This window comes from Triticum aestivum, chromosome 6D (assembly GCF_018294505.1).
Source record: "Triticum aestivum cultivar Chinese Spring chromosome 6D, IWGSC CS RefSeq v2.1, whole genome shotgun sequence".
Classification (NCBI taxonomy): domain Eukaryota; kingdom Viridiplantae; phylum Streptophyta; class Magnoliopsida; order Poales; family Poaceae; genus Triticum; species Triticum aestivum.
The window spans coordinates 314,046,042-314,056,912 of NC_057811.1; the positions used below are offsets into that span (position 1 = coordinate 314,046,042).

Here is a 10,871-nt window from a genome sequence, read left to right on the forward strand (position 1 = left end):
GTGCATCCACCGATTCTGAAATTTGTCCGAGTGAAGAGGAAGCAATAGGTAACGTAGACGATGCAATGATTGCATCGTCTAGTGTAGGTGCTGCTGTGATAGGTGTAAAAGCCACAGCATCTTGTATTTGTTTGGGCCTCCACACTTGTTTTGTAGGTACCATAGGCCGAGTGTCATTGAACAACTTATCCCTTTGCTTCTCAGCTTCTTGTTCTGCCATCTCTTGACTCCTTAACCTTTGTAGTTTCTTTTTTTGTGTCTTTGTTAGCCCTAGAGGACACCACTTTGGCTGAGTGTATTTAGGATCTCTCGTTTTTACCTGGCTGGTGCTTGCTTCATGGTCATTAGCCGAGTGCTTTGGCACGATAGCAAGTATCGGCTCAGTCGGATTGCTATGCATAATCGGCTGCTGTATGGCGAATGTTTCGGTGCCCAAGATAAGTGAGTCGGCATCCATTTTCTCCTTGCCTTTTCCCGACTCAACTGCTGCAACACTTGGTGATTTAACACGCCATTCTTTTTGACTTTCCAGATGCATGAAATTTCCACTCGGGCGCACCTTTTTACTCTGATGGAATCCACTCGGATGGATGTCACTCGGATGGAGTCCACTCGGATGGAATTCACTCGGATGGAATCCACTCGGATGGAATTCAGTCGGATGAAATCTACTTGACCACATTTTTTCACTTGGATAGCTTCCATCTGGGTGCATTCTTACACTCGGATAATTTCCATCCGGTCGCATGTTTTGACCAGCTGACCGATAGTTACCGATGTTCAGTCGGCCATTATATGAGTATTCAAGTCGATCCCAAACAGTTTGCCTTTGCTCTTCTGGAAACAACGCCTTTGGTCCACTCGGTTTCATATACCGACTGAACATATCATCTGATGGTGACCTTGGTCGCTTCAACTGTGACGGCTGGTTAGAGCTGGAACCAACCGACTGATTGGCATACTTGAACAGCAACATATCAAAAGTTGGCTTGATGCGCTTGCGTTGCACTTTAGCTTCATTCCTCTTCCACTTGCCAACTTCTGGACTCTTGGGTTTGATAAATTTAACTCGAGTATTTTCTTGCACTTGCGGTTGCCCCCCGAGTGTAGGATTCTTGATGGTGATTTTGATCACTTCCTTGCCATCGGGCTGCTTATCAAGCACAACATGTCTCCCCAAGACTGTGCTGCCTTCCTTGTCTTTCCTGGGCTCACCAACAATGATATTAGCTTTATTAGCAGATTCGGCTACCTCCGGCCGAATGAGTAGCTTCTTCCCCTCCAAATCCATGGTATTCATGGGAAAAGGTTGTTTATCAACTTGCATCTCAGAAAAGTTCAATCGTCTGTCATTAATGGCCGATTGTATCTGTCGTCGAAAAACATTGCAATCGTTAGTAGCATGAGAAAAAGAATTATGATACTTGCAATAAGCACATCGTTTTAGCTCTTCAAACGGCGGTAAAGTATGAGATATTCTAATAATCTTAGCCTGCAGCAGAGCATCAAATATTCTATCACACTTAGCAATGTTAAAAGTAAACTTCATCTCTTCATCACGATTCTTATGAATCGGTTTCAGATCATTGCAAGTAAAGGATTTGGCCTTAGATGGCCAAACAAATTCAATAGCAAAAACATCACCCTCATCGTCCGAGTGATAACTATCATATTCCACCATATTCATCTTTGGACGATCGGCTTTGTATCTATGCACTTCTTTGCTTTCCTGAGCCAAAGCCCTTTGTAAGACTTGGTTGATATTTAAGAACTCATAGCCTTCTAGCTTTTTTCTAATGGGAGTTCTCAAACCAGTCAGCACTAGGTCCGCCAAGTCCCTCTCGGTCATCACCAAACTAAAACACCGGTTTTTTGTTTCTCTGGATCTCTTGACGTAATCGGAGACCGATTCATCATGCTTCTGTTTAACCGATGTCAGATGTGACAACTTGAGTTCACTGTCGCCGCTATAAAAGTGATCATGAAACTTCTGCTCTAGCTGCGACCAAACCCGAATGGAACGATGTGGTAAAGAAGAAAACCATGAAAATGCGGTACCAGTTATGATAAAGGAAATAAACGCACTTTCAATTCATTCAATGAGCCTGCCTCACCCAATTGTGCTAAATATTGACTAACATGCTCCCATGTGGTTTTTGTGCCCTGTCCATTGAACTTAACAAAATCTGGAATCTTATATCCCGGAGGGCACTGGATGGCATCAAAGTACTCGGGGTATGGCTTTTGGTAAATCCGCTTCCAAGGTAACTCAACTCCAAAAATTTCTCGAAGCATCTTAGCCATCTCCTCTCTAAGATTAGCTAGACCATCATCCATAGTGGACGATGAAGCTTGTGGCAGTGACATAGGAGGAGTAGGGTTACTAGCTGTAGGTAGGAATTGTGGCATGTATGTCGACCCATAATTTGGTAGTGGTCGAGTGGTTGTAGCTGTAGGTAGGGTTTGGTTCGGCATTGCCACCGAACCTGGCATGCTCATAATAGGATTAATGGGTGCAGCCACAATCTGATTTGTTTGGGTAGGATAATAAGCCATCGGCGCGGGAGGCGCCGATGAAATAGGTAAAGCCAGATTAGGGTGTTGCACACTAGCAGCTACACCATCATTACCACTAGACGATTGAGATATAATCTTCTGAGCATTAGTATTTTCTATGAAAGTTTGATAGACTAGATTGTTACCATCAGCAATACGACTCTCAATCTCAGCCCACTGCTCAGGAGAAAAGGTAGTACTCACAGAGGGTTTAACCTGCTCGGCTTGAAGAGGAGGGAACTTGATTTCTTCAATCGGAGTGATGTTGCCTTGGTGATCCTTCTTGAATTTTGCAAGGAACTCCTGCAAATCCTTCTCTTCACGCGCCTTCTTGTACTCCTCATAAACTTGGCGATGATCGGCCGATATCTCATCAAGACTAGGCTTAATGATGTTATCGGCGTCAACCTCAGATGGCTTGGGAAGATCAAACATGGTGGATGATGACGATTGATCTTCAGTCCCCAGCGGAGTCGCCAAAAAGTGTGCTGACACACGAACACGTCACGTGTACCTCGACGCCGGGGGTGATGCACCGCAGCTCACGTAGAAGGAGACCCGAGCGACAGCGCAATACGCAAGACAGTCGGCGGGCGCTTTTGCAGACCCGAAACCCCGCGCACCCAGGAGGGACCCCGTCAGGGATTGCGGCGGCTATGGGCTGCCCTAGGTCGATTCGCTCGCCCCTAGAGCCTCGGGATTCGCAGCTCTCAAACTTGAGGAACAACGAAGAACGAGAGAGAGAGAAACGGTGGAGAGATAAAACATAGATTGAAAAAGTAGTATATTGATTTGTTTGATTGTGTCTTGTTCAATCAGCCGTCACCCCTAACATATATAAGAGGCGGCTGGACTTCCCGTACAAGTAAAGGATTCATCTAGGCTTTCCTTACAAGAAAAATTACATCAATTCACGTCCTAGAGTCCTAGTCCTATTCCAACTCGGATTCAGTCTGAATCTGGCCCAAACTCTGTCTTCCTTCTTGCGCGGGTCTCCGAGCTTGCATATGATCTCCGATCAAGACGGCCCAAATATCAAACTTGTGCGCCTCGACGATACGAACAACTCTCATGTTGATCACTTTCTCAAATAAGGACATCTTGAATACTTTTTGATGTCATCTTTACCTTCCATTCGGACTCAGTCTTGTAGCATCTGGATTGTCCGAGTCTCGTAGTGAATTTACATGCCATATACTATCTCTGATGATGATGACTCCAAAACCAAAGTTTATCGTTTTGACGATACGCACAACTTCCGTATTGAACACTTCTCCATCCGAGGTCATCTTAATAAACTTTCGGGCACATGTTCAGTTTCACTCGGATTCGAGCTCATCCACTCGGATTAGAGTCATTCACTCGGATCGTCCGACTGGACTTTTTCACTCGGATGTTAGAATCTTTCACTCGGAAGACAATTTTCACTCGGATGACCATATTTCACTTGAAAGGCAATCTCTTTATTCGATCGGCAAGTTTTCATTCCGACGGTAATCTTTTCACTCGGATGATTATATTTTCATTCGGAAGACAATCTCTTACTCGATTGGCAAGTTTTCATTCCGACGGTAACAGTTTCATTCGGATGATAATAATTTCACTCGGACGGAAAACTTTCACTCGACCGGTAAGTTTTCACTCAGATGGTAAGCTTTCACTCGATCGGTAAGTTTTCACTCGGATGGTAAGCTTTTCACTCGGATTTTCCGATTGAAAACATAGCCTGATCTTGATTTGTCTCTCCAGGCCTCATACGACCTCGGATTGAGACGAATTATATATCAAAATCGATCGGCTCGACGAGACGAAACTTTTCTGTGTTGAAGGTTTTTCGATTCAAGGCTGTCTTGAAGGCCGAATTTCTCATGCATTGCATCAGACACTCATCAACATGTGTCTGGTATCAAGCGTAATATTTTGGTCTCTGGCCTGTCCAGACCGTATTGACTGAACTTTTGCATATGAATTCGGATTAAGATGATTTATATATGAAAAGCAATTGCCTCGACGAGACGAAGACAATTCCTTTAGAGTGCTACTTCATCCGAGGTAGTCCGGAATGCGTAATTGGCCGAAAAGCACTCGGAACACTAAATTCTGTCACTCGGAGTACAGCTTTGGCCCCTAAGATGAGGTCCGATGTCAATGACTTAAACATCAAAGTTATTCCATTCGACGACGCGAAACTTTTCATGCTGAAAACCCTTTCACTCAAAGCCATCTCATTTTCTTTTTACGTCGTGCCAAAATCTGATGTCAACACCGTGATCCAGTTGGGCAGCCTTTCATCTCTATCAAAATTAAGGATTCGTTTATACTTATTAATAGTACCACCTCACTGATTTACAATAAATTCCCCCAATTTATATATGTCAGCAAGTACAAATCAACAAGCCCTTCCGGAATTGAACAGAACATAGGGAGGTGACTGTCCCCTTTCTAAGAAGGAAGGAATTAACTTGGTAAATTTGTGAGAGACCCAATAAATAAGGACATGCATGGCAAAAAATAAAACAGAGGCCTAATAAAGATGGGATATGCGCTTTAAAAGAAATAAAAGGGAGGGCGTATTACAAGAAAATCCAAGGAGAATCCAATAAAAGATGGGATGTGCCTATTATAGGACAGAGGCCCGGTAAAGACGGAATGTGCGCCCTCTATAAAATAAATAAAGAAATAATAGTGAGAACGCATGGCAAAAAAATCCAAAGAGATCGGATAAAAGATGATGTTCTTAGGAGAAATAAAAGATCACATAAAGATGGAATATGCAGTATAAGAAAAAATAAAGACACGATAAGAAATAAAAGAAAGACCCCATAAATATGGGATGCGCACCATAAAGAAATAAAAGAGAGACCGGATAAAGATGGGGTGTTATGGCAAGAAGTAAATAGTGTTGATGATAACTAAAGAGTGTGTGATATTTTTTTCTCACGTTGCAACGCATGGTCCTTTTTGCTAGTAAATAAATAAAGGGCAAATGTTTCTACCCATACATCGTTGAACATTATTTTCTATCGTGGTAGCAAGTTGTTTTCTATTAGGCTTGCAAGGCCCATTATTTCTATTTGGCCTGTAGACGCACGGGCCATTTTGCCATTTTGCTAGTAAATAAATAAAGGGCAAATGTTTCTACCTCTACGTCGTTGCACGTTATTTCCTATCGTGGTCGTAAGTTATTTTTTATTGGGCTTGCAAGGCCCGTTATTTCTATTGGGCTTATAGACACACGGACCCTTTTGCTAGTAAATAAATAAAGAGCAAATGTTTCTACCCGTACGTGGTTGCACATTATTTCCTATCGTGGTTGCAAGTTATTTTCTATTGGGCTTGCAAGGCCCGTTATTTCTATTGGGCATGTAGGCGCATGGGCTCTTGACTTTGCATGGTTACTGATGCATGACTTTGACTGTTAGCATATACCAGAGTACATGGATTAACACATGCATAAATAACATCGCCATATTTTATATTTATCTTGCAAAACAATTTTATTTCATAAGTCTTTGTACTAATTGTATTGACATAGACATACAATAATTGAAAATTATAGTCAAAGTTGTGCAACAAAGATTAGAAAAATCGAAAGAAAATATTAGCCTAGACCCAATGAAAAAAAAAATCATGTCCTATGAATCAAATGATAGCTCTTCCTCTATAAAATTTGAGATACATTTCATCTCACTTCCTGCGCTTTTTCTATTCACGAGATACTCCTATTATATGAACTAAAGGAGGCCTAGGGGTCATTTATACTACTCTCTCCTTCCCAAAATGTAAGACGCCCATGACTTTGCAGATCGTTGATGAACAACTTTGACCATTAATATATACCACATTACATGGATTGAATATGTATAAATGACATCGTCGTATTTTTCTTACAAAACAATTTTATTTTGTAAGTCTTTACTACTAATTTTATAGACATAGACATACAGTAAGTGAAAATCATAGTCATCGTGCAACAAAGACCAGAAAAGTGAACCGCGCCTTATATTTTGGGAAGGAGGGAGTAGTACTGTAGCAATATACTGAATTTACTAAGAAGCATGTATCAGTGAGTAGGTAAAAAAAATCCACGGCAATTTCAACTGAATTAACGAACTGTCGTGATGCCAAACTAAACATGTAATTCCAACTTTAAATCTTACTCCTACTCATCATAACTGAAATTCTCTTCCGCTAAAACCAGCAAACGAGACAGCCGTGAAGCAAAGCATTACTATTTCCTTCCGTACGAACCCTAAATACCGGCACGCACCGGCCGTGCAACCCCCCTCCTTTGACGAACACAAAAGGCTTCTCCAACCTGTGTCGATCACACGCTGCTTGGGTCGTTGCTGGGCACATGATCCAAGCCGATCGAGCGTACGTCCCCTCCCCCGAGGCGCCACCTACCCATCCCTCAACCACCTCGGATCTACGCATTTGCGAGGGTGTCGATCAAGCTGCCCGGACGGCCTGTATAAAGCGCACGCACGTTCGATCGCCACCTTATCAGTTTCCTAGTGCGCGCGTAGCCTGCCTAAGCCACCCGTGCCGTGCATCTCTATTCTCTCCAGGTCTCAAGCGCACGTACGTCGCGAGCAGATGGGCGCCGCTCTCGTTCCTCTCCTCGTCTCCGTAGTGCTCATGGTGGTGGCGGCGGCGCGTGCCCCGGCGGCGTCCGCGGCGCCGCGGGCATTCTTCGTGTTCGGCGACTCCCTCGTCGACAACGGCAACAACAACTACCTCCTCACCACGGCGCGCGCCGACGCGCCGCCCTACGGCATCGACTTCCCGTCCCACCGCGCCACGGGCCGCTTCTCCAACGGCCTCAACATTCCCGACATCATCAGTAATACTACTCCTACAATACACTGCATGCCGTCTTTCGCCATGCATGCATCTCAATTTCAGATAGGAAAATGCTGCTCTGTTGAGCTCGAACCGGAGCACGGCATGTCACGTACTGACGCCGTCGTTTCAGGTGAGCACCTCGGGGCGGAGCCTGCGCTGCCGTACCTGAGCCCGGAGCTCCGAGGCGCGAAGCTGCTCGTCGGCGCCAACTTCGCGTCGGCCGGCGTCGGGATCCTCAACGACACGGGAGTGCAGTTTGTACGTGCTCCATTTCCCTGACAGATTAACATGCATTGACGGCTTATGTATGATGATGCATGAATGATTGGTCGAGCAGGTGAACATAATTAGGATGGGGGATCAGCTGCGTTACTTCGGGGAGTACCAGCGCAAGCTGAGGGCCTTCGCCGGCGAGGAGCAGGCGGCGAGGCTCGTCAGCGGGGCGCTCGTGCTCGTCACGCTGGGAGGCAACGACTTCGTCAACAACTACTACCTGGTGCCCATGTCCATGCGGTCTCGCCAGTACGCGCTCCCCGACTACGTCCGCTTCATCGTCTCCGAGTACAGGAAAATCCTGGCGGTAAGTCTGCCGATGAATTTACAGTTGATGTTGCTTCCAAATTTGTGCACACTGCGCTAGGTAATTAGGAATTAGTAAAACGTAGTAGTACGTTCAACTGTTTGTTGCTTAACTGCAAACTGACATGGCCATAAGAAGTAAAGGGCATGTGGCACGAAGAAGAGAGTGACAGATTTGGTATTTTGATTGTATATTCGAGTTGTTGCTCTAGCTGCAGGCTGACACGGCCGATTCGTGCATGCACGCTGCAATAGAATTATAACAGAACTGAAGCCAGAAGGAAGATCTCTACATAAATGGATGCCAGATTGCGACTACAGTTCCAACGATCGAGTACTGCTCACGAATTAAGTTTGAGCACATGAAAAAACATAGACCAGGCAGCAGCACTTGATGACCTACCAGTCAAATCAACTGGCGCAGCATGAATACACACACATTTTGCCCAAGCTGTAAAGACAAGTATAAATGGAGCCAGCAAAGGGTGCCATACGTACAGGGTAAAGACAGCCGTATACACATGGCGACCGATGGAAGTTGCAGCATTCACTCCTGGCGCACTGCAGCACGTACAATGCATGTGCTGTGCAGTGCAGACTGTGCAGCAGCTTCTCGAATTCACCCGCCTTCCATCCCGAATGAGACCGACGAACTGACACCGCGTGTACGTTCAGAGGCTGTACGAGCTGGGGGCGCGGCGCGTGATCGTGACGGGCACGGGGCCGCTGGGGTGCGTGCCGGCGGAGCTGGCGCAGCACAGCAGCAACGGCGAGTGCGCGGCGGAGCTGAACCGCGCCGTGGACCTCTTCAACCCGCAGGTGGTGGACATGGTGCGCGGCCTCAACCGCGACGCCGGCGCCGACGTCTTCGTCTCCGCCAACGCCTACCGCGCAAACTTCGACTACCTCGCCAACCCGCAGAGCTACGGTAACTACGTGCTTGCAGCTTGCCGCCGGCCGGAGCGACGGTCGAGCCTGCAGAGCGCCGCCGTGTGATCGTTGTTACTAATTAATTGGTGCTTGTGGTTCGTGCGTGCAGGGTTCACGAACGTGAAGGCGGCGTGCTGTGGGCAGGGGCCGTACAACGGGATCGGGCTGTGCACGGCGGCGTCCAACGTGTGCGCCGACCGGGAGGTGTTCGCCTTCTGGGACGCCTTCCACCCCACGGAGCGGGCCAACCGCATCATCGTCGGTCAGTTCATGCACGGGTCCACCGACTACATGCACCCCATGAACCTCAGCACCATACTCGCCATGGACCAGCTGCAGGAGGGTCCTCTTTAGCTAGTTACCAGTGCTATGTATTATTAATCCTCCTGATCGATCGATGTCACGTGTGCTTGGCTAGAAGTAGTTTGCTCCTAGGGCAAGGTGTGTGCATGTGCGTTTATAGGAGTGAGTGTATTTGTGTATGTGTTGTGTTTAAAAAAGATAGTTGGCCAAGTAAAAGCATAATGTTTCAGTACCTTTTTGTGCTGCGTACAAATGGCACGGATATAATGCAACAGTCAAAATAATGCATTCAGTGCTATTTTTCTGTTCTGCGTGCAAGATTCTGTCCAAAAGAAAAGGTCATGAGTGAACATTCTATCTCGATGGTCACAACCTGAAGGATACTTGTTACTGAATTAAGTTTATACCTGATTCCTTTCTGATGAAAATAACCAATCTTCTTTGGAGGAGGGAGAGTCATTGAGCACCGCTTAAGAAGAATGACAAGCGTGATCAAAAAACAGTTTGGTTTCATGCCTGGGAGGTCGACCATGAAAACCATTTTCTTGGTACGACAACTTATGGAGAGATATAGGGAGCAAAAGAAGGACTTGCATATGGTGTCCATTGACTTGGAGAAGGCCTATGATGATACCGCGGAATGTCATGTGGTGGGCCTTGAAGAAACACAAAGTACATTACCCTCATCAAGGACATGTACGATAATGTTGTGACAAGTGTTCGAACAAGTGATGTCGACACTGATGACTTCCCGATTAAGATAGGACTGCGTCAGGGGTCAGCTTTGAGTCCTTATCTTTTTGCATTGGTGATGGATGAGGTCACAAGGGATATACAAGGAGATATCCGATGGTGTATGCTCCTTGCGGATGATGTGGTGCTAGTTGACGATAGTCGGACGGGGATAAATAAGAAGTTAGAGTTATGGAGACAAACCTTGAAATCGAAAGAGTTTAGTCTTAGTAGAACTAAAACCGAGTACATGATGTGTGGTTTCAGTACTACTAGGTGTGAGGAGGAGGTTGGCCTTGATGGCCAGGTGGTACCCCAGAAGGACACATTTCGGTATTTGAGGTCAATGCTGCAGGAGGATGGGGTATTGATGAAGATGTAAACCATCGAATCAAAGCCAGATGGATGAAGTGGCGCCAGGCTTCTGGCATTCTGTGTAACAAGAGAGTGCCACAAAAGCTAAAAGGCAAGTTCTACAGGACGGCGGTTCGACCCGCAATATTGTATGGCGCTGAGTGTTGGCCGACTAAAAGGCGACATGTTCAACAGTTAGGTGTGGCAAAGATGCATATGTTGAGATGGATGTGTGGCCACACGAGGAAGGATCGAGTTCGAAATGATGATATACGAGATAGACTTGGGGTAGCACCAATTGAAGGAAGCTTATCCAACATCGTCTGAGATGGTTTGGGCATATTCAGCACAGGCCTCCAGAAGCTCCAGTGCATAGCGGACAGCTAAAGTGTACGGAGAATGTCAAAAGAGAGCGGGGTAGAACGAATTTGACATGGGAGGAGACCGTTAAGAGAGACCAAGAGGATTGGAATATCATCAAAGAGCTAGACCAGGAGGATTGGAATATCATCAAAGAGCTAGCTATGGACAGCAGTGTGTGGAAGCTTGCTATCCATATGCCAAAGCCA

At 46.0% G+C, this 10,871-nt stretch overlaps 1 protein-coding gene across 2 annotated transcripts; it reads left to right on the forward strand.

The window, feature by feature from the left end:
- Positions 1-7,078: 7,078 nt before the first annotated feature.
- LOC123141530 (GDSL esterase/lipase At5g33370) lies at positions 7,079-9,467 on the forward strand. 2 transcript variants are annotated; one of them, XM_044560643.1, is made up of 5 exons: positions 7,079-7,402; positions 7,535-7,662; positions 7,742-7,984; positions 8,659-8,911; positions 9,023-9,467. In XM_044560643.1, exons 1-5 carry the CDS (start codon positions 7,156-7,158, stop codon positions 9,265-9,267), a joined length of 1,116 nt encoding a protein of 371 aa, XP_044416578.1. In that variant the 5' UTR covers positions 7,079-7,155; the 3' UTR covers positions 9,268-9,467. The 2 variants fall into 2 exon arrangements, with proteins under 2 accessions (XP_044416578.1, XP_044416577.1); XM_044560642.1 differs by having other exon boundaries at positions 7,079-7,662.
- Positions 9,468-10,871: the final 1,404 nt, after the last annotated feature.